Source organism: Pyrus communis, chromosome 6 (assembly GCF_041283825.1).
Source record: "Pyrus communis isolate YQ-2024b chromosome 6, ASM4128382v1, whole genome shotgun sequence".
NCBI lineage: Eukaryota > Viridiplantae > Streptophyta > Magnoliopsida > Rosales > Rosaceae > Pyrus > Pyrus communis.
Genome location: NC_142570.1, coordinates 6,916,151 through 6,939,451, shown reverse-complemented (window position 1 = coordinate 6,939,451; position 23,301 = coordinate 6,916,151). Strand labels below are relative to the sequence as shown.

Sequence of the window (23,301 nt, the reverse complement as noted above, 5' to 3'; positions counted from 1 at the left end):
TTGCTAAACTTCAATTATTTTTGTTAACTGAAGTAATGAATTCAGTTTTTAAATTTTCTTTTGTTTAAGTTATAAATTTTTCTTTCTAATCTCAGTATATTATTTAAAAAATCTTAATATTTTCATACAAGATTATGTTAGGGAGAATCCAGTTGGTAATTTTCACAGATGGCCTCTATAAGCCATGATCACGACTTTCGAAAATTGGAGTATCATTCCAATCATCCAAAGTACTGCTTATCTTAATTGACTTTAAGGTCATATTAACACCTTTTATTTTTACGAACAATTGCAGATATAAGTTAAGATCATTGATTAAAGCAATGTATATGCGTTAGTTCTCAAGTTTTAATCTCTCTTTGTTTAAATTAGATTAGTTTAAAGTATACATATAGTCTTGCAATTCACACTCATAAACATTGATAATTAAATTGGGCTTGCACTAGTGCATAATATAGAACCACACGTCACCATCTTGTGTAGAGAAAATTTTCAATAAGACAACCTAACTACATCATTATGTCGAGCAATTCTTCCAAAAAAATAAGACTCGTAGGGTGTATTTATTTGGCATCACTAGCCTTCATTGAACTGGATTGAACTAGTTATTAGTGAAGTCTCACGTTTGTTGTAGAGAGACACTAAGTTTAATGGAACTCGCGTGGCCTAACACCTTCACTAGGCGGTATTAGCCAGGCCCCCCCAAAATGAGAGGACTGCTAGTCTCATCTTCTCCTTCGCACGCCAGCAGCAGCCTGACCAACAGAGCCTCGACAAGCAAGCGTAAGACCGACGTCTGGAAGACAGTGCTTCGACGACATTCTCGTCCGTTGGAAATTGAATGGTCGTGAGCGTCGAACCGACTTTACCCAAAATCATACAGCCATTGAGGTGGTCGGTGAGAGGGATGATGTTGCTGTGAATTCTTTTATTTCTGCACGGTGAACTAAAAAATGAAGCATCAATATTTTATAATTACAAAAAATTAATGATTCTTTATTCTACTTATTAGTCCGACGTTGTATCAAACACTTCATAATTCTTATTCTGTTTAGTCCAACCCAATCCAATCTAATTCTAGTATTGAAACTAATTTAGTTCGAGATAATTCGGTGCAATAAACACACCCTTATCTTTTAGTTTCACCTAACACCATGCTAATCTAAACCACTTTGAAAAATGACCTCATGACAACATCCATAGCTAGGGACCTACCTTAATTTTTCTCGTACGTAGGCTCACCGCCTTGCATGCATCGATAATAATGCAACCAAAATCATGGGAACGTGAAAGTGGACCTCAAATTGGACCCATATGTAATTATGTAATACGTAGTGGTGTCCAACTCTAAAAACTAAATATTACAAGACACAATTTAGCACCAACATAAACATGAGCCCCACCTGAGTATCACGTGATCTCTTTCTGCATATTTAGCTCACTCTTTGTGTCGCTCTCAACCTTATCCTTTTTTTTTTTTCTTGTCAAACTGTCAAAACCTCATCAATCTATCAAATTGAAATTTCAATTTGCATGAACATATTTATTGTGTTAGATTTATTGCACGTACATTTTTTTTGTTGTATTATGCGATGATTTTTAGTGCAAATCTCCCGATAATGGAGAAAACATTATTACCCTTGCAATTGCAATGTCTCACTAGTCACTACTCCACCGACGCTAGTTGGAGAAGCGGAAACATACTTCTTCTGCATGCATATATCTTTTTTAACAAGTTTAAATTTTTTGAACTCATTTTGCATGTGATCTGTTTATAACTTTTATCATTGACAAACACGTGTTAATAAACTTAGCTCTCTTTTATTTTATTAACATAAAATTAACACGTATTATTCAATGATGAAAATTATTGAAATGCCACCCGTAAAGTGGATACAGAAGATTTTCTCTTTTTTTTTTCTTTGAGAGATGATCTCCTTTTCAACTACTACTCTCCAAAAATGAAATGTATAATACCATCTTGGGATGCCAAATTAATCTCTCTTTCATAACATAAATTGGAATGTGGGACGTGAAATGGTTGGAGTGCTTAGTAATTTAATATAACCTCAGATTAAAGAAATGATAATATTAGGAAGATTAAAATTTTAAATTGAATTTATAAATTAAATGATGTATTTTATCAATACCAAATAAATACGTTAACAAATACTTAAGTAATAATTCAATTATAAATAATTACAAACAAAATTTAATTTAAAATTTTAATTTCTCAAACATTATTCTTAAACAAAACTGTGTTTGTAAGAATGTGAAAATAAAACGTAAACTATGTGCCCCAAAAATATCATAAAATAACATAAAAAAATGTTTCAACTTTGCAGAGAACCGCAACCACTTAATTTAAATAAGAAACAACTATGTCAGTCTGCCAGTGGCTTTTCACATTGTTCGAGTTATTATAAATAGAATAGAATCCTTTTTCTTTTATTTTTTTCATCATTTCATTTATTTTCAATTTAAATGGTCATAATTAAATCAAGTTAATATTTTATATTAATTTTTTTATAAAAAAAAAGATAAAATAAAAAATATAAAAAAAGAATATAGAAATGGATGGAAAAAAAAAAAGAAGGAAGAATCCTAATCCATTATAAATAGTAACCTAGAAAGATGGTAAATAAATTAACCAAAAATTAATTAATTGTTTTTCTTCAATAAATATATATGAAGAAAATGCAAGTTTAGCGAGATGGTGAGGAGCGATTTGAGGCTGGTCAGTCTCCGCTCGTTTGAGAAGGCCGCACAAGTCTCAGTCTCCTCAACTTCTTCCCTCTTTTTTTAGATCAAAAAACAAAAATTACTCGAAGGCTAAACCAAACACCCAATCACAACGCCTCCATCTCTCTCTCTCTCTCTCTCTCTAAATCTCTTTGCACTTACTGCTTCCTTGTTCTTTTACCTTCCCATTTCATTAAAAAACAAAAACAAAACATGGTTAAGAAACAAAGATTATTGCTTTGCACGCCCCAATCACTATTTACCTTCTTCCTGTAATCGCGGGGAGCCCCTTTAAAGTTGCCCTCTTTCCTTCCATGTTTCCTACTCTTATTAAATAACCTTTTTCTGCCTCCTCTTTCCAATTTTTAATCTTTCTGATTAAATAAATATGGCAACAAATACCACTTGAAATTACCCTTTTGGTTTCTGCAGTAGGGAGGTTCCGTTTGAGGTAGTATTGTATTGGGGGAGGTCAGAACGGCCTATATAGAGAGCCTTGACTGAGATATTTTTCACATCAGGTAAAAAAAGCACTTTCTATTTAAGCAGCTTTTTCTTTAGAGAAATACAAGTTACCCAATTTGCAGCTGCTGGTTCCCAGTACAAATCTTTGCTTGTTTCCAGTGGATTTGTTGGGTTTGTGGTGTTTTTTGCCATAAAACTTGGGGTGCAGAAACAAGCAAAGAATAAAAAAAAAAAGGGAAAGAGGAAAGGTGTAGACCTCAGTGTAGTTTCTTTAAGATTTTGAGAGAACTTTAGGGTACTGAGTACTTGTTTTGTTTCTAGCTTCAAACTTCTGTTGCTGGAAATAGGTACATTTCTGATTGCATTTCGTTTCTTTTTCGTTCCATTTCCTTAATTTTTATGTTTATCTTTTTGTTTAATGGGATCTCTTAGCTTTGCCTTCCAAGTGTCTGGATCTTGTTCTTGCTTTGTGAAGTTTGCATTTTTTGCTTTATTTGTGTTTCCAAGTTAAATATGCAAGTTTTATTGATATTGGGTTTATTATTTATGAGAAAAGATTGAATCTTTCCATATTTGGTTGATAGTTAGAGTAGCGTGTGATTTTGCTTTTTCTGCTTATTCCTGTATAGAGATGTATGTTTTTATTTTTTATTTTTTTTATGTGGGGTTCATGATTTATGAATAAAGATTGAATCTTTATGTTTTCGATTGATTGTTACAGTTACAGTGTGATCTTAATGAATTATGAATGGTTATTAAATGGGATCTTACGATTTGTGAAAAGGCTTGAAATTCTTGAGGTATTGATTGATGGGTAGAGTGTGATTTCTTGATGTTTTCGTTCGAATTGGAACTTTTTGCAGAAAGAACAAAATGGCCAGGGATTATAGTGGTGGATCGCCAAAGCATCACCACATAGAATCCAAGAAGAAGAGGCTCACTTGGATATTCGGGGTTAGTGCGCTCTGCATAGTATGTTACATGTTAGGAGCTTGGCAAACCACTTCTGCCCCTGTCAATCAATCTGAGCTCTACCAAAGGGTTGGTTGTGATGAAACGCCGTCTCAGTCCGGGAACAAAACTTCCTCATCCGTGTCATCATCATCATCATCGCTTCACTTGGACTTCGAAAGCCATCATCAAGTGGACATCAACAAAACCGAGGCTGTCCAGAAGTTCCCACCGTGTGACATGTCCTACAGCGAGTACACTCCATGCCAGGATGCAACAAGGGGGAGGAAATTCGACAGGAGCATGTTGAAATACAGAGAGAGGCATTGCCCTACCAAAGAAGAACAACTTCTTTGCCTTATTCCTGCTCCACCAAAGTACAAGACCCCTTTCAAGTGGCCTCAGAGTCGTGATTTTGCTTGGTATGACAACATTCCCCATAGAGAACTCAGCATTGAGAAAGCTGTCCAAAATTGGATTCAAGTCGAGGGTGAAAGGTTTAGATTCCCCGGGGGAGGTACCGGGTTTCCAAGGGGAGCTGATGCATACATAGATGAAATGAACGAGCTCATTCCTCTCACTAAGGGCAACATCAGAACTGCAATTGATACCGGCTGTGGTGTAAGTAGCACATATATGTGTATAGATGTGTAATTAGGTAGCAAATGCTGATGCACTCTCCTGTTTGGGTATTTAGGTAGCCAGTTGGGGTGCTTACCTGTTGAAGAGGGACATCTTGACAATGTCTTTTGCGCCGAGAGATACGCATGCAGCGCAGGTCCAGTTTGCATTGGAGCGTGGAGTTCCTGCTATGATTGGTGTCATGGCTTCGAAGAGGCTTCCCTACCCTGCAAGGGCTTTCGATATGGCTCACTGTTCCCGCTGCTTGATCCCTTGGACGAACTATGGTAAGTGTCTATGTCTCTCTTTCATGTTTGCTTCAACATATTACACTATCTGACATTACTTGAGTTGAAGTTTTTGGAGCTGCATACTTTAAATAGACATGTGTATGTGTATATATATATGTATGTATATGTGTATATATCTATATATCTATTCACCACTATGCTTAGACTTAAGATGTTGAAGTAAAATTCACCACTAATTTCATATGATGTGGTTTTGAAAGCATGTGGATTTTCTTTTGAATTATTTTTGCAGATGGTATGTATCTAATTGAAGTGGACAGAGTTCTAAGGCCTGGTGGTTATTGGATTCTTTCCGGGCCGCCTATTCACTGGAAAAAACACTGGAGAGGATGGGAGAGAACTCAACAGGATTTGAAACAAGAGCAAGATTCTATTGAGTCTCTTGCAAAGCGCCTGTGCTGGAAGAAGGTGATCGAGAAGAACGATCTTGCAATCTGGCAAAAACCTATCAATCATGTCGAATGCATTAAGAGCAGGAAGGTGTATAAAACACCACATATATGCAAATCAGACAATCCAGATATGGCTTGGTACTACTCCCTGAGCTTCATTTGTGATTTTGTTTATTTGATTTGGAATGCGAATTCTCCTGTACTAACTCTGCTTAATGTGGCATGTTTTGTGCTTAAAAGGGAAAGAGAAATGGAGAGTTGCATTACTCCTCTACCGGAGACAAGCAATCCCAATGATGTTGCTGGTGGGGCGTTGGAGAAGTGGCCTCAGCGTGCATTTGCTATCCCGCCTAGAATCAGCAGTGGTTCAATACCAGGAATCACTGCTGATAAACTCCGCGAGGATAATCAACTGTGGAAGGAAAGGGTGGACCATTACAAGCGGATCGTACCAATTTCCAAAGGAAGGTATAGGAATGTGATGGACATGAATGCTTACCTCGGTGGATTTGCTGCAGCGTTGTCAAAATATCCGGTGTGGGTTATGAACACAGTCCCTGCCAACTCAAACCAGGACACTCTTGGAGTGATTTACGAACGGGGTTTCATTGGACATTACCAGGATTGGTGCGAGGCATTGTCCACATATCCCAGAACATACGATTTCATCCATGCTGGGGGAGTCTTCAGCATATACCAGGACAGGTAAAGCTCCATTCCACGATAGTTCGCATTTGGTCATCGAGTTTTGTTACTTTGAGGCCTAATGTGGTTTGTACACTGCAGGTGTGACATAACACTCATTTTACTGGAGATGGATAGGATTCTGAGGCCGGAAGGAACGGTTGTGTTTAGGGATACTGTAGAGATCTTGGTGAAAATAAAGGCGATTACCGACGGGATGAGATGGAAGAGCCAGATTCTGGATCATGAAAGTGGACCTTTTAATCCAGAGAAAATTCTTCTTGCAGTGAAAACTTACTGGACTGGTGAAGAAAAAAAAGGAAGCTAGTAGAGATGTAGTAGTGTATCCTTTTTTTTTCCTTTTTGCTTTTGCTTGCAGTTCTACTTTTGCTTCTTTTTTTATTTTTTTTATTTTTAACTTTTATTTTAACTCTATTCGTGCATCACCAATGTTGTGCTCTGGGATTGTGTAAAAGAATATAATCTGCTTCTAGGTGGGAAATTGGATAGTTTTTTAACGATCGTCGCCTTATAGCTTATTTTGTGTGTTTCTTGGTTCAGTCTGAATCAGTCGAACATAAAATTCAAACTTGGATATCTTCCAATATTCGGAAGAGAAGTATCATTAAATTAAGAGTTAGCGAGCTTTCGGTTGTGAAAATATTGAGCAACAAGTGTTACGGTCAGTGATTAAGCCTTATTGGCCAAAGAGTTGGGTGATCCATCCTCTTGAAGCTTCATTATTTGGTAGGCAGTCCTAAGTTCATAACTGCTAGTATTCGTGCAGATTGACAGTAGGTAGGTAGAAATCAATCTATTGGGCAGGGCAGTTAGGCATACTGAACCCTGAGTAGCTGCTAAAGCTAGAGTGTTAGGAACAAAAGTCTCCAAGAAAGTAGTAACAAATAGTGGTACGGAGACTCTTGACAAGCGACTTGTAGTTTAAGTGGTCGATAATATTGACTCATCTATATGAGATATGATTTTCAATCTTTCCCTATCCAAGATTATTGATAAGTGGATTACGGTCTTGGACTCGTTCTGACACTATAGGAGCCATCAGCCTAGTAATAGGCTATTTAGAAACAAGTTATAGCTCGAGTAATTAAGAATATTGAATTATTTATCTAAGATTTTATGTTTGGGTTTTATGATTTATCGCAAAGGTGTTGTTTAGGATTAACTTACATGAAATAAGTTCATTGTTAGTATGACGTCTCAAATTAATAATGCATTTGTCATGTAGAGAAAAATTCACTAAAAAATAAAAAAGAAAAGACAATGCATCATTAGATCAAAGAGACACTTGACTGTAAACTTGTTCAATATAAGTCCTCGTTGTGCAGTACTTGATAGGTAGAAGAGACTCTAGGCCCCTAAGGACCCAAACAAGGACAAATAGTCAAATTGAAGAGAAAATGTTGGGTGGTGGGAGGTCGACACTGTCAAATGGCTTTGGTTGGTATGGACCTGATCACCCCACTTGGGCGTGAAAGCGACGCTTCACTTGATGTCGCTGGGATCAAAATTCAAGCAAACGTAGTGCTTTTTACACTTTTTTTTTTTTTGTTATCTTTCACACTTTTGTTAATTTTTGTTCATTGATTTTCTTCGATACATTCTATTAGACGCTCGAAAATTGAAAGGATTGTGTTATAAGTAAAAATAGATGTGGATCTTCCAACTTATTAAATGAAAACACATTGAAATTAGAAATTCCAGCACCAAACAATGTACGTTATGCAACGACTTAATCATTTGATGTGACGAGCTTATTTGATCTCTTTAGAGTTTAAATATTATATGAACTAAAATCTTGTTTTAATTTGTATATGAATTAAAATTTTGAAATGACCTATCAAACCAACTATCTAAAATCATTAATTTGTCATCTCACTTTAATTCTATTAAGTTTTTCATTAAATAGCACATGATTTGAGTTCAGGGTTATTTCAGATATTTCAACACATCACTCTCCTAATAAGTTGCCTTCAACAAAAATAATTTAGGGTTTCTAAAATATATAGATATATATATATATATATATATATATATATATATATATATATATAAATGGGGCTCATTTGGTACACGATGATCTGAGGGTTTGCTGTTTGGAAAAAGGGACCGATCTACACTCATTTCTCTGTGTTCCGAAGTGAAGATGACTAAAAAATATAGTCATTGGGGACCCTCCAATATATGGTAAAGTTGCATGATATTCTTTATGTTGAAATATAACACATGACTTATTTTGGATGGAAAACTTAACGGAGTTAGGGTGAGATGACAAATTAATAATTTTGAAAAATTAGTATGACAAATCCCTTAAAAAAATTCAGTTCGTATGACACAATGAAAAATGTGTGTGAGTTCATATGATAATTTTAAAAACGGCTTTTTAGTCAAAATAGTCTTTGAGATTGACATAACTCCTTACTTTGGAACTATTTCTATCGATTTGTCATACTTAGGGACCACTTATATTGACTGTGGATAAACTCAGAGACCACTTCTATCAATTTTAAATCTCATGGACCAAAATAAAGAGTTATGCTAATCTCAGAGACCGTTTTTGGTAAAAAGCCTTTAAAAAATTTTATTGACAAAAAAAAGCCTTTAAAAAATCTCCTTTTAGAGTATAGAATGACACTATATTAGTATATCATAGATTGTTGTATAATAAAAGGGCTCAAAACACAGGACTTATCTAATACATATGGCTTATCAATTATGACCAATTACACATTGTGCGTTTTAAATAAGTGCAGTCCAGCATGTTTCATCTCATAAATTATATCAAAAAAACACATACGGATTGGTTTGTAAGATATGACTAGTTGATCAACCAGATGGTCGTGCATCATAGATAGATGAGGTTTGGAGAATCGAGAAAGGAGTAGGTTTGCCTTAGTTGGTTTAACAAGAGGGAAAAAGATTGAAAAGTAAGAATAAAAATAAAAAGCAATATGGTTAAAATAAGAAAATTATTATTAGCATTCCAAAAATCTCATTCTACACTTCAAACTTTCTATATTAGGAATGAAAAATACACTTGTGAGGAGTGTAGAATGAGATTTTTGGAATGCCAATAACACTTCTCTAAAATAAAGGGAACTTTCATGAAAATGGCTTGGACTAAGTTTATTTTAATAAAAAACCATGCTATAACTTTATTTAATTAAAAAGACTTAAATTTTAATGAAAAATCCTTAAAATTTAATAAAAATGACAAAAAAAACCTTAAATTTTAATGAAAAAGACATAATTTTAATATTAAAAAAAATTTTTAAAAAAATAATCTGACGTGCTGACCCACGTGTTCTCACACTATTTATGAAACTTCTACACTCTATATAAAACTTACGACATTATTTATGAAACTTACTGCACTGTTTATAAAAACTTACGACATTGTTTATGAAACTTACTACACTATTTATGAAATTTAATGGTACTACGTTATTCTCTCCTCCTCTTGAATTTTCTTAGCACATTCTCACCTTCCAAACACATTTTCTTCTTCTAATTTTCTTCAATACTCATCAAAATTTCTCTGTATGTTTATTTTTTATTTTTTATCAATTTATATGGGGGATGCGCCCACATTATTTTCTGAACTTTCTCTAAAACTCTCTTTCTTTCTCGAACTCAATCTTTCTAGCACCGAGAAAAGAAAGCTCTCACTCTCCCACTTACCTTCACAAATCAACCCTTAGCATATTTGAAGTCTGTGGGATGCAAAGATCACAATGGTGGTCTTACATGTGGGATCGGTGCAGTGTGGACCTCGGCACCATTAATGCCTGAGAGCTTGAAGCTCTCAAACTCAAACTCAGGTGAGGTCTGTACTTACTTTTGAATTTCTGAGTTTTAATCTCACTATGTTGCTGTAAACACGAAAAATTCCTGAAACAAGAAACAAGAATACGTGTACAAAATATATTTTTATATTAATGATTTTTGGGTTACGATCTCTCTCAAATTTGGTCCTCTGATTCTATCTTCGTAGGGTGTAGGTTTGTGGATGAGTTGTTGATCCAAAGGGCCGTCGGGGCTTGATCTAAGGATGAACAGTTGATGAATGGATCTTCAAGGGGCGTTGGGCTCGATCTTGAAGAATAGTTGTGTGGATTTCTTCAAGGGCTTTTTGGCTTAATCTTGAAGGTTGATGGATGAGCGGATCTTCAAGGGCTTTTGGGCTTGATCTTGAAGAACGATTGGATGTGTGGATTTGTTGATGTGTTATTGATCCAAAGGGCCGTTGGGGCTTGATCTTGGGATGAACGGATGATGAACAATGAACACTTTCTTCAAGGGGCCGTCGGGGCTTGATCTTGAGTCGGTGGAAGTTCTTCAAGGGCCGTTGGGGCTTGATCTTGAAAGAGGATTTGACGAAGAACGAAGAGTGTTTTCTTGATCCTTCGGGATTTGCTTGAGAGCTTTAGAGTTTCAAGGCTTCAAGGTTTTGGTGTGATGTAAATTCCCTTCTTTCTTTCTTCCTCAAAATGAATGCCTTGGCTTCCTATTTATAGAATTCCAAAACTTGATTTTTGGATTTAAATAATCAGATGAAATAAATCATTTCTGCCAGGTATTGACACGTGTCCTATTTGATGACCTTTCCAATTTATTTCGATTTTTCGTTGAGTCACACGCTACATGTAAAATTTATGTGACACGTGAGCGTTGAAATTTTAATTATTGGTTAACATTCATTTCACCGAAATTTTGACGTCTACAGTTGCACTCTGTGAAACTCGAGGATTTCAACCTTTGCAACTTCTACGCATACAAACCCAGCCCCGATGACAAATTCTAGAAAATACCGTTGAGTTTAAAGTCGGCTAGTGTTGGTAATGCATCCATTCTCTCTCTTTTGTTTTTGGGATGTTTGGATGAAGGATTTCTTGTCACATCCCGGGCCCGCTCCACCATCGTAGCACGATATTGTCCACTTTGGGCCCTAACCACGCCCTCACGGTTTTGTTTCTAGAAACTCACACAAGAGCTTTCCAGTGGGTCACCCATCATGGGAGTGCTCTCACGTGCTATTCGCTTAACTTCGGAGTTCCTATGGAACCCGAAGCCAGTGTGCTCCCAAAAGGCCTCGTGCTAGGTAGGGATGAGAATATACATAAAATGATCACTTTCCTGGGCGATGTGAGATCTTACATTTCTTGTATATGTTTATATGAGGGATGCACCCAGCGCAAGTTGGGTTCTTTATGTTTATTTTTATTTTTATTCTTTTGTCCTTATCATTAAATAAAGTTAATGGATGAATTATGATTTAAATGTAAAGATTTGAAGCCATTTTCATTAGTTTTCCTTAAAAGGGAAGTAACTTTAACGAAAAGTTTCTGATACTGTTCATTTTAACGAAACTAAAAAGTCAATCTTGATATTATTCACTTTACCTTTTATTTTGTTCTTATAATTAAAACTCAAACTTTTCAAAGTATTTTCATTAGTTCTCCTTAAAATAAAGAACCAAAAGAAGGGAAAAAAAAAAAACACACCAAAAAAAAAAAAAAAAGAAGGAAAATAGGCTTTGAATTTTCAATCTCTCGATTCTCTCCTGGGCTCTACCAATTGTTGGCTACCACCAGTGTGTGCGCGTGTGTATTTGTGACTTGTGGTTATGTTCCTCAAACCATTAAAATTATATTTAAACATTTTGGGTAGGCCCCGGAAGCTGGAGAGGGGATTGATTCGATCAAATCGTATCGAACGCAATCGATTGAAGCAGAAAAGGAAGGAAGATTTCGGCGATGGGGGATGCGAAGAGGAACACTTCTTCTTCTTCCGGCAGTGACGAGGAGATACGAGCACAAGTGGCCAAGGCGGTGGAGGGGGTGAAGGAGCTGCAGGACTCAGCTGCCTCCTTCGTCTCCAGAGCCTCAGCCGACGAGCAATCCCTACGCCAGCGCGCCCAATCTCTCGATTCCTCCATCCGATGCCTCCGCTCCCAGCTTGATTCCCTGCTCTCCAGCAAGGCCTTGGATCCCAAGTTAGCAGAAAAGGTAAGTTCTTTCGACCCCTTTTCTGGTTCTTTATCTCCTTCTGCTGCTTCTGCATGTCTGTGCATGCAAACCCAACTGCTGAAATTGCTGATTTTGCTTATTTTCTGGATCCTTTGATTGCTCATTTTGTGATTGTAAATTTGCATGAAATTGGAAGTTTATTTGAATTGAAAATTTGGAATTGATTGGTGTTTTGGTTGGAATGTTAATGGCAGCTGGAAGAAGATTTGCAGAGGGCCACATGTGTGTTGGTGGATGGCGATGCCGCTTCGTTTCTTCCTGGGAAATCTCAGGGTACCCGTTTCATTAATTACCTCATTGATCATAATTTTGATATTTTTGCTTTAGTTTTGTGTTGGATTGGCTCGTTGTGCGTATGTTAAGGGCTTAAAATTTATGCAGGAGGGAGGTTTCTGAGGATGTTTCTCGGTCCTATCAACGTGCGTTCCTCTAGCAAAGATATCCGACTCAAGGTTAAAGAGGAATACAACGGTTACAGAGTACGTAATACGTCTTATTGCTTTATGCTTTTGTCCCAAGTTGCTTTTGATTTTGGTATTGACATATATGGTGAGCTTCATATCACTGTAAGATTTTGAAACCGGAGGAATATTTTCATCTTACATTGGAGGTACCAATAGTATACCTTACTTTAAATATGCTAAGTGCAGAATCAGTTCTTAGGATCATCTTTAGTTCATAGTTACCAACTGAGCCAACTATGAACTAAAGAAACCTTGCTCAGACCACTTTGACTCTTTTGCTTGGATTATGTTTCAAAGAATCTTTTTTGCTTGCTTTTTCTTTTTATATCCTTTTGCATGACACAAGTGACATAAACGATCTCTTCGGTTTCAGAATAACCGGGGTTTATTCCTTCATTCTTTGACTTTTTAGTCTTTTTGTTATTTCCTCTCACTACCAGGCTATCTTGAATTACGGTAGGTGTAGGGTTTCAATACAAATAGAAAGCCCTTGAGGTTAAATTAACTACTAAAACTTCCGTCAGAGATATATAAGTGTGCTTGGAAATTCTTATAATTCGTCTTAGTGATTTATGCTAATATTTGGGTAGAGGCATGACAATTCAACATAACCTCAACGGAAAGCATCTGTCATAAATGTTTTACTTGCCCCCTTCTGGTAATTATGCCTTCTTATTTTCGTTTAAATCTGATCCCTTAGAGTAGAATTGACTCATATAGTATGGTTTCCCTCATGCTGCTTCGTTACTCTTTATCTCATATGGCTACTTTCTCCATCTTCTGTTACTACAAAGAATGTCAAGCAAAATTAGTTTGAGCAGCTTTACTTAACAATGATACTACTTTGGAGCAGGATAGAACTGCCCTTCTATTCCTTCTTTTCCCGGCAGCACTACTTATACTAAGATCTTGGATTTGGGATGGATGTTTGCCAGCGTTTCCAGTTCAGGCTTACCAGGTACATTCATGTGCTTTGAATATGCTGATATTTTTGTCTAAATGCATGATTTCATAGTGGATTTGATTTTGAGTTTATGCTTATTAGGCATGGCTGTTATTCCTCTACACTGGTTTGGCACTGCGTGAAAACATTTTGAGAGTAAATGGAAGTGATATTCGTCCATGGTAAGCGGACAGCATCTTTCCTCCGACATCATTTTTCCTTTATTCTGGCTGTTATTCCTCTACAGTGTTTTACAAGATACAAGAACCAAGTTTGTGACCCTCTTATGCTCAACTTGGGTTGATAATATCCGTAGTTTCTTTAAAATAATGGAGCTGAATTAAGTCAGGCTCCATGTGCGCGTGCAGGCGTGTCTTTTGTTTATATATATTTGTTTCAAATTGTGTTGATTCAACTAGCACTTGTAATTGAGTATAGACTTGTGGGAAACATTTCTGAAGGCCTGTTTAGGATCCATAGATAATTTCAGAGTAATTATAATCTCTTTTCTCTTTCCTCTTTTCCTAGGTAGTGTAAAAATGATCTTGAGGTATCATTTATTGAGGTGTGATATCGGATAATTGGGTAGGGTGCAGGTGGATGAATCCAAGGAAACTTTGTCTATAATTGTTATTAAAAGTCAATCTGATGACTTCGTACTATTATTTTTCACAACTTATCACAGAAATTTCTTATTCCCACTTTTGTGGTTTGGGTTGAAGATATATAAACCAAGGAAATGTTGTTTGCGATTGTAATTCATAGTCAATCTTATGATTTTTCATAACTTACCACGGTAACTCTAATATGAATCCTTTGTCATCCATGCATTGATTCTTCTCGTGGAGCTTAATTCACAACAACCCTATTTGTTGTCAAAATGATCATTCATGCATTTATTTGGTTAGTTAATTGGCATTGTAACTGAACATACAAATTTCTTCAGAAAGACTGATACGTTTGTGCAGGTGGATATACCATCACTATTGTGCTATGTTTATGGCCCTTGTTAGTCTCACATGGGAGATTAAAGGACAACCAAATTGTTCCCAAAAGCAGGTAGCTTTTTAGTTTTATTGTGCGTTACTGTTAATAGCTTTGGCGCCGTTAATGATTTTGTTAAGTCTTGTGTAGAGAGGTGTGCAATTTTTCCTACAATGGGCTATGATGCAAGGAGTCGCTATGCTTTTACAAAATAGATATCAACGCCAGAGACTCTATACTCGAATTGCATTGGGAAAGGTGCCATTAAAATGATTAATTGTTTGATTACAAAATTTAAGCCTGATTCTGTCATTTTATATATTTGTTTTGCAATTTCAGGCCAAAAGAATGGATGTGGTGTGGGGAGAAACAGCAGGCGTAGATGGTCAATTGTGGATTCTATGTCCAATACTATTTATTTTACAGGTGATTAGACAACATGATTAGTTTTTACTTACGGCAGAATTTGAACTAAGGATCTACCGCTACCCCACCCTTTCCCAATCCCACTTGAGCTAGAGCTCATGGGCAGCTAGTAGATATATGATTTAACCATTCGCTAAGTGCAACCTTATTAACTGACTGCATATACTTAATCATGCATCTTAGGAGTTTGCATGATATGCAGCAGAATGAATTGTTGAAAAAAAATCATAGTCCGTAGAGTTTCATTTGAGTAGTTCTCTTTTACATTGCAGCACAAAATGATAGGTTGCAACTTACGAATGCCTTCGTGCAAGATAGAGATTGGACTGTTACACCGCAGATAAACTAAAATAGGCTGACCTTGCTAATGCACATATGTTGTATAAGTGGGTGGGTGGGAAAAGTTACGAAACCAGTGATTCTTTCTTTCAGTGAAATGCAATGTAGGCCGAGTCTCCTCCAAATTTTGATTCTATGTCAACCCAGTAACTTGAATGCTTTAATAGCTGAATAACTGTTTGTGCTTCTTGTTTTAGGGTTTTGAGGCATATGTCGGAATACAGTTGCTTACGACTGCTTTTATTGGCGTTGCTTCGGAATGGCAGGTAATTTTTACTGAAAGCTTTCTCTGATTTTTGTGAACAAGAATAAAAATTAAAGAGCATCATGTGGCCTTCGGAAATTAGACTGAGTGACGAGCTCCCTGTAATTTTCAAAAAACAGAAGAGCTAACATTACGTTCTCACTAAATATAAAGAGAACTTGGTGTAGTTTACTCAAAGGTGGAACCATATGTATCATTGCATTTGTGACGGGAAAAATGTTATTGGCAGGTGAGTTTTTGCGGCGTACTGTTAATTTTAATGGCGGTTGGGAACTTTGTAAATACGGTAGAGACGCTTATGGTGAAGTCAAGGTTTAAGGCAAAGATGAAAAGAAGTAAGAGCAAGCAGGATTTGTAGTAGGGAAGGGCTGACGACAGTCGGTAGGGTTAATCTTCCTGGAGCTTCATAGGAACTCATTTTTTTGTAATGTTTTTTCTGTTTACTGAAAGTTGTTTCGACACTGGTAGTGAAATTGCCCTTCGTTTCGAGCTTTTTTATGAATGTAAAATTGGTGATTTTATCATTTTTTTAGTCTGGCCTTGAGTTTTTCCATTTTTAGGGACTTGACCTTTATATGCATCTACACAGTAGCAGATTCAGGATTCGAATATAAGAGTGTCTTAGTGTTAAGTACAAGTTTTTAGATAGAAACAGCGCGAACCGTGCGAAAAAAAAAAAAATTAGTTTATTCACATGGGTGTTTCACCAACACTTGGTGAGCTTGTCGTTAGCCAAATCATGTTGCATAGATGTTAATAGATATTGATATATGCCGAAGTAACTTGATGAGTAATATATGGAGAATTTGTCGAGTAATGTTGATACAATATGTTGAGATATGCTTAATATACATTACATCAAAACATTCGGTAAGCACATAAGAACCCTTACCAAACATTCGGAGCGTCTTAGGAAGAATTTCACGTGTATATTTCTGGTATTTGGAATGATCTTAGGACCACCTTGATCCCATTTGCCATTCGACCTTGCATCTACTGTTGAAAAACAGTTGCAAGCTCATCAACCATTTGATGCATGTGCAGCATGCATTTTTAGTCGGTAACATACACTGATACACATGAACGATTGTCGTTACTCGTTACCATTGACATATAGTACCTAGAGTTGCCGTGAAGGGCATTCGAGGAACGTAGGATCATAGTGCTGGACTCATAGGGGTAAAAAGGGAAAATAAGTGACTATAATTAGAGAAACAGATTATAATTCTTGGTGAAAGCAGAAAAGTGAAAGTACAGGCAAGAAAAAAGGTTAGCTCACCAAAAACAAAGGAGGTGGATTCTCTGCCTTCTCATTTTCATACTATTTTATGTCTTTTTGTAATGTATGGTTACAGTTAAGCCACATTAATATTTTATATTAATTTTTTATAAAAATAATAAAATAAAAAGCAATAGAAATATAAAATGTTGACATGGCTTAACCGTGATCACACAAACAGAATGGCAGACAATCCACCTCCAAAAAAGAAAAAAAGGCTTTGCTTTTCATTTGCGTACTAGACAGTACACGTGATGCAAAAGGAAGGAATCTCATCACTACAATGCTTTGATTACAAACTATAACGAATAAAGTATAAAACAAAGAGGAAATCGTCTACAAACAGGAGTGTTCTTGAGGTAAAAATAAGAGTACGGAAATTACTTTTTTTAAATAAATCATAGATTGCTGCATCATTTTCTATAAGCAACATCTCAAGTAAAAGGGAATATGCTTTCAACAACTTGAGCTACGATCCTATGTAATATTACATCATTGATCACACAACGCAAATTATATCCAAATATGATTACTTTGAAAATTTTATTGTGGAGCCAAAAATAATCTAGAAAAATATGGAGGCGACACATGGATTCTAGGGTATAAAAAGATAAAATTACCCTCGAGGTACACTGAAGCTTCTACGCTCAAGCAGCAAACAATCATGACTCAATCAAGGTCAAAAGTGCTCAAAATAGGTAGTCTTTCAAAACCTATTTCATCTATCCTCATCAAATCTTCTCCACAAGGTAATCCCAAAATCATTCATTTGAAATTATATTAATTAGCTAATTAATTGATTTATTACTCAATTAATTTATTAATTAGCTAACAAATTATGAATCACACCCAAAAAACCATCCAAGTGGCCGGTCCCCACCTCCCAAAGGGGCCGGCCATACCCCTACAAATACCACCTCATTTTCTCCAAAACTCAATTCCAACTCTCTTGCAAAATTTTCTAAATTCTCCAAACACTTTTCCCTCAAAATTCTAACTTTGGCATCTGAGATTCTTCGGCCAAAGCCCCACCCATTCATCGTGGGCGTGTGAGACTCTTGACATTAACCTAAGGTGTTATTTGTTTTGTAGGTGCAATTTTGTTCAATAACAAGAAGGAAGAAATTTACGTCCACATTTACCATCCACGTGTACATGTCTTAGAGCAACTCCAGCGTTGGAGCCCTCCCCCCAGGCTATGCACTATTCAATCCACCTAATGAACAGTAATAGCCCTGGCAATAGCATTTGCATCTCCACCGTTAAACTTCAATAGCCCTGGCAATAGACAATAAAATATTAGTATTTTTTTTATTTATAAAATAATACAAAATAATTTTAATTGTAATATCGGATAAGATTTTTAATCGTTCTCGTTGCGCCACGTGTCATTATCCGAAGTATTATTAAATAATACAAAATAATTTTATCTGTAATTTCGGATAAGATTTTTAATCGTTGTCGTTACGCCACTTGTCATAAAATCCGAAAAGACAATCATTGGGGATGGATTTCCGATAAATTTTTTAATCGTACTCGTTATGCCACGTGTCATTATCCGAAAATACAATTATTGGTGATGGATTTCTGATAAGATTATTAACCAATCACGTCGCGCCACGTGTCATAATCTGTTCAAAATCTTTGAGGATAGATTTCCATCAGATTTTTAACGAATGACGACATGCCACGTGTCATAATCTGTTCACAATCTTTTAGGATAGATTTCCATCAGATTTTTAACGAATGACGGCATGCCACGTGGCATTATGTACAACATAATCCTTTCTGAATTCTCCATATAATCCACCATCCATCCTCACAAATCTCACACCAATTTTCTCAAGATCTTTATCATTATTCATAATTTCTGCTTTTTTCTTATAATGTCTTCTTCTTCCTCAAGGATGATGTGGGAACTCGATCAGGAAGAGGAAGAATTGTTTAACCAATCAGAAGCAATGTTCAATCACCAGGGCCAAAAAATGAGAGGGAAGAGGATGAGGAGCATAGAAGGAGAGATGACGAAGTAAGAATGGGCAGAGCCTCACATTCCCGTCGAGTCATCCAAGCTATGGCTCATATCTGCAGGCCCAGCCGTTCCGGAAACCTTGATAGAAGCAGGCAACGACGAGGTATGAAACTCTTGGATGATTATTTTGTTCCTAATAGTGCATTCCCTGATACATACTTTAGACGTCGTTTTAGAATGGAATGACATTTGTCCAACAAAATCATGATTGTTGTTTGCAACCATGATTCTTACTTTGTGCAAAAGAAAGATGTTTTTGGTGTTATGGGTCTACTGCCTGAGCAAAAAATTCCTGCTGCCTTGCAGATGCTTGCATATGGAGCATCTGCAGACCAAGTGGATGAGATAACGAGGATGGGGAAATCAACCATTCTTGAGTCCCTGATGAGGTAACAAATAAATAATAAATTATGTAGGTAACAAATAAATATTAAATTATGTAGGTAACAAATAAATAATACAAACAATAAATAATAAATTATGTAGGTAACAAATAAATAATACAAGCAATAAATAATAAATTATGTAGGTAACAAATAAATAATACAAACAAATAATTATAATGTAAATTTGGGTATCAAATAAATAATATATTGTTACCTGATCTGAGTAATTTTCCCCACTTCGAATATTACTACTAGCTTGTGCCAAGGCGTCTCTCCACGTACTAAACGATTGGCTAAGTAATTTCCAACAACTGGACATCGATTATTTGGTTCTTTTCCCATCAATTTTCTCAAGATAATTGGTATGAATAAGACTCCACATTTTTCGCAACTGCATCTCATTACCCGTAAGCGAACTATGAGTAATTTCAACCCAGCTAGTACACAACGCAACATCTTCAATAAGTGACCAATTCGTACCTGCACTAGTGGTCATTTTGTTGAAAAAAAATGGATTCAAACTTTGAGACAAAGAAAGGAATGTGATTGAAAGTAGTTGAGAAAATATGAAATTGTTGTGTAAGGTAGATGATAATGAGAAGGTATTTATAGAAAAGTAAAAACAATTTTTTAAAAAAAAAATTTATATATTTTTTTTGAATTTTTTACAATTTTTTTTAAATTTTTATTCAATTAATTAATCTCTGCAGTTGGATATAAAAAAAATTTGAATTCCAACACTCCAGATTGTGCCACGTGTCACAACGGTAACTTTTCTTAATTTTAAAACTATTTTTTCTTTTATTTTTTTATTTATAAAGCATATTAATATCCACCGTTGATCTCAGATCGAACGGTGGATATTAAATAAGACTTTTTTTATTTTTTTTGACCGTTGAGATCGAACGGTCCAAATTAAATATCAGTTGAGATCAAATGGACCGTGGGAAGCCACGTGGCTTCCCAACGGTAACTGAAAAAGTTAAATTTTTTTTTTCTGATTTTGTGTCAGCGACGCGCCCCCACGCGCGAGTGGGGTGCACGCACCTGACACAAAAAAAAAAATAATAATGCCTGACGCCAGGCTGACGTCAGCGCTGACGTCACATGGCCTCAGGCTCTCGGGCTGGCAATTCTCCACGGGCCCGGAACTTGGGCCTCCACCTTCACTCGGGCTTGCCCACGCTGGAGCTGGTCCACGGGGCCTCGGGCCCCTGTTCTGTCCCTCGTCCCCCGAGCAAATGCCCACGTTGGACTTGCTCTTATGGAGAAAGGGTAACATGTAAGTAACTTGAAAAACAAGAAAGAATCAAAAGAATCAATTCATTTCTGCAGATTGAGTTGCACAGTTTTGTTCTTTCATCTCCCCTATTGTTATATACACACACAATTAATAAGATGCATGTATTTTTCAATATTTATTGTTACAGATTCTTCCCTGTTTGTTCAAACTTTAATACTTGATGCCAAAAGAGAAAGAGTACAGCGTGGTACCTTCATTAAATTAGTTGTTTAATTAATGAACTATGTTTGCTGAAAGAAGAAGAGCAAGTACTGCTGAAATTCAATCACAAATAGACAAGCCACTAATTATAATTTTTCAATTTCAAATATTCGAACACATGTCAATTTGTGATATGCTTTTCTTTTTGTAGTGAAGCATGGTTCTTAATTAATACTTCCACCAACACCAATCACGTTTAAATTTTTATTGGGTAAATTACAGTTTACCCCGTCAGGTTTGGGGTCGATTTCAATTCCTTACAACATCGTTAAAACATTTAAATTTCATACATTTACTATCATTTTATTTCAATTTCATACATCTGTTAGAAAATATGTTAAGTAAACCGTTAAGTGATGACGTGGCAAATAAGAGATCTCCATTTGTGCTGACGTGGCTAAACACTTAATAAAAATTAAAAAAAAATAATTAAATAAAGGAAAAAAAAAAAAAAGCCAGTTCGTTTTCCCTACCCAAGCACACCCCCAACCTAGAATCCTATTCCTCCACCCCTTTTCCCAACTCGAGCACACTCTCCTCCAAGTTTTTCGGTCATACTGGCCTCATGTCCTTTATCTCCGCCGTCCCCGATTCCCAACATCCCAATTCATCTTTGCCAGGCTACTGTTGAGACCGTTTTTCTCAATGGTATGTTCCGCCCGATTCCCGAGCTTCCCGACGGAGCGTCCACTTCTGACGAGGCATCCGAGGACGATGTCGGCAGCGTCCCTATCTCTACAGACATGTGGAGGCTTCGAGATCTGAGTCACAACTCTGGTTCCTCATCCCGGTTCACCAGTTCCCGATCCGCCAGGGCCTCCTCGCTGAAACGCAAGCAATATGCCGCAGCCGACGAGTCCTCCACCAAGTTACTTCAGCTTCAGCAACACGCGGATCTAGATCTCCGGTTGACCCCGACCTTGTCTTTTAAACCCAAGACCAATCCAGATACCCGACGACCGGGAACCCCGTCCATGAACTCAGATGAGTCCGACGTCACCATGTGCTTCGAGAGTAGGTTCAAAGATCAACACTTGTACTCTTACGTCGTTGGATCGGAGAGAAAGCTACTCAACTTGTTCCTCTGAGGAGTTTTCCCTTTCGCCAATTTTTTGTTGGTGAATCCGACGCGGCCATATGAAATTGAAATACGGAGTGTGCTCGGGTAGGGAAGACAAACTAGGTTTTGTTGGATGGGAGTAGAGGTGAAGACAGTGGAGGACGGTGGGGGAATGAGATTCTGGGTTGGGGGTGTGCTTCGGTGGGGAGAAGGGGTGGGGAAGACGAACTAGGTTTTGGCTTTTTTTTAAATTAATTATTTTAAATTTTAAATTTTTTATTGAATGTTTAGCCACGTCAGCACAAATGGGGATCCCTTATTTGCTACGTCATCACTTAACAGTTTACTTAACAAATTTTCTAACGGATGTATGAAATTGAAATAAAATGATAGTAAATGTATGAAATTGAAATGTTTTAAAGATGTTGTAAGGAATTGGAATCGACCCCAAACGTGAGGAGGTAAAATGTAATTTACCCATTTTTATTTTTGCGCCCCATGGAGAATACCTCAAATGATGGTGATGCTCATCATCCTATTTATTATCGTTAGATGAGTTTAACTTGTGAGATCGTGTGTAGTGGATAGACATAAATCTCAAAATCTAAACTCATTCAACGGCAATAAATAAAATGGTGAGCATTACCACTATTTAAGGATGGTGAGCGAAAATGCACTATGTCCCATGTGCTCATTGTTCTGTATATGTATTTAAGGAACTTAATTATTTGTAATTAATTACTTTTAGATCATTATTATGTTCAGGCATGTATTATACATATTTTCCAACTCATAATTACACAAACACTTAAAGTGAAAAGATTGGAAGGCTTGTAAGGAAACACTACGTGGCATTGTGAGAGAGAAAATACAGTAACATGCAGATGAACATGAATGTTGGGCAAGATTGAGCTAGGGTTTGAATCCAGTATCTCTCCAAATTTGGGAAAAAAAAAAAAACTATTTATTAATCGTAAGATTAATTTGAGAAGCGTACGTAATCAGGCTTTTTACCATACATCAATGTGTCTAGTGTACATTGTCTATTAAGTGACTCAAATTAACCTATTAAACTTTCTGAAAATTGACCCGTTAAACTTTCTGAAATTCTCTAACGCATGTTTAACCATACAATTAAGAACTGTTAAGTCTTATAGGATTCGTCTTTGTTTGAAAACATATCTAGGGTTTTAAGATAAAATTGTGTAGTCTTGGATTTTAAGACATATATTTGGCAACAAAAAGAAAATGCTTACTATATTAACACCTCACATATGTTAAATAAACTCCGCATACTTAAGACACCTCGCATTTGCTTTTTCAATTAAAATTTATCGTAATACACCTTACATATTTTCTCATAATACCCTCACATCCCACATTTTCAACATACACCTTACATTTTT

At 36.3% G+C, this 23,301-nt stretch overlaps 2 protein-coding genes and 1 pseudogene across 3 annotated transcripts; all 3 read left to right on the top strand.

Annotated features, from left to right (window-relative positions):
- Nucleotides 1-2,707: 2,707 nt before the first annotated feature.
- LOC137710879 (putative methyltransferase PMT18) lies at nucleotides 2,708-6,684 on the top strand. Of its 2 annotated transcripts, none has more exons than XM_068450033.2 (6): nucleotides 2,708-3,263; nucleotides 4,071-4,779; nucleotides 4,856-5,066; nucleotides 5,323-5,620; nucleotides 5,723-6,187; nucleotides 6,269-6,684. In XM_068450033.2, exons 2-6 carry the CDS (start codon nucleotides 4,081-4,083, stop codon nucleotides 6,492-6,494), a joined length of 1,899 nt encoding a protein of 632 aa, XP_068306134.2. In that variant the 5' UTR covers nucleotides 2,708-3,263; nucleotides 4,071-4,080; the 3' UTR covers nucleotides 6,495-6,684. The 2 variants fall into 2 exon arrangements, with proteins under 2 accessions (XP_068306134.2, XP_068306133.2); XM_068450032.2 differs by having other exon boundaries at nucleotides 2,809-3,554.
- A 5,065-nt stretch (nucleotides 6,685-11,749) lies between these two features.
- Nucleotides 11,750-16,158, top strand: LOC137710427 (uncharacterized). The gene is made up of 10 exons (XM_068449443.2): nucleotides 11,750-12,192; nucleotides 12,408-12,486; nucleotides 12,595-12,692; nucleotides 13,531-13,635; nucleotides 13,723-13,802; nucleotides 14,589-14,679; nucleotides 14,755-14,862; nucleotides 14,944-15,030; nucleotides 15,567-15,635; nucleotides 15,864-16,158. The coding sequence occupies exons 1-10, from the start codon at nucleotides 11,941-11,943 to the stop codon at nucleotides 15,990-15,992; spliced, it is 1,098 nt and encodes a 365-aa protein (XP_068305544.1). The 5' UTR covers nucleotides 11,750-11,940; the 3' UTR covers nucleotides 15,993-16,158.
- A 4,243-nt stretch (nucleotides 16,159-20,401) lies between these two features.
- On the top strand, nucleotides 20,402-22,046 carry LOC137728285 (LOB domain-containing protein 37-like; annotated as a pseudogene).
- Nucleotides 22,047-23,301: the final 1,255 nt, after the last annotated feature.

Bases quoted from the DNA above. Each gene is read 5' to 3' on its own strand.
- LOC137710879 (XM_068450033.2), top strand. From the start codon at position 4,081: ATGGCCAGGGATTATAGTGGTGGATCGCCAAAGCATCACCACATAGAA. The intron at 5,067-5,322 runs GTAAGTGTCTAT...TTATTTTTGCAG, and splicing joins GATCCCTTGGACGAACTATG to ATGGTATGTATCTAATTGAA. The intron at 5,621-5,722 runs GTACTACTCCCT...TGTGCTTAAAAG, and splicing joins GACAATCCAGATATGGCTTG to GGAAAGAGAAATGGAGAGTT.
- LOC137710427 (XM_068449443.2), top strand. From the start codon at position 11,941: ATGGGGGATGCGAAGAGGAACACTTCTTCTTCTTCCGGCAGTGACGAG. The intron at 13,636-13,722 runs GTACATTCATGT...TATGCTTATTAG, and splicing joins TTCCAGTTCAGGCTTACCAG to GCATGGCTGTTATTCCTCTA. The intron at 13,803-14,588 runs GTAAGCGGACAG...ACGTTTGTGCAG, and splicing joins GGAAGTGATATTCGTCCATG to GTGGATATACCATCACTATT.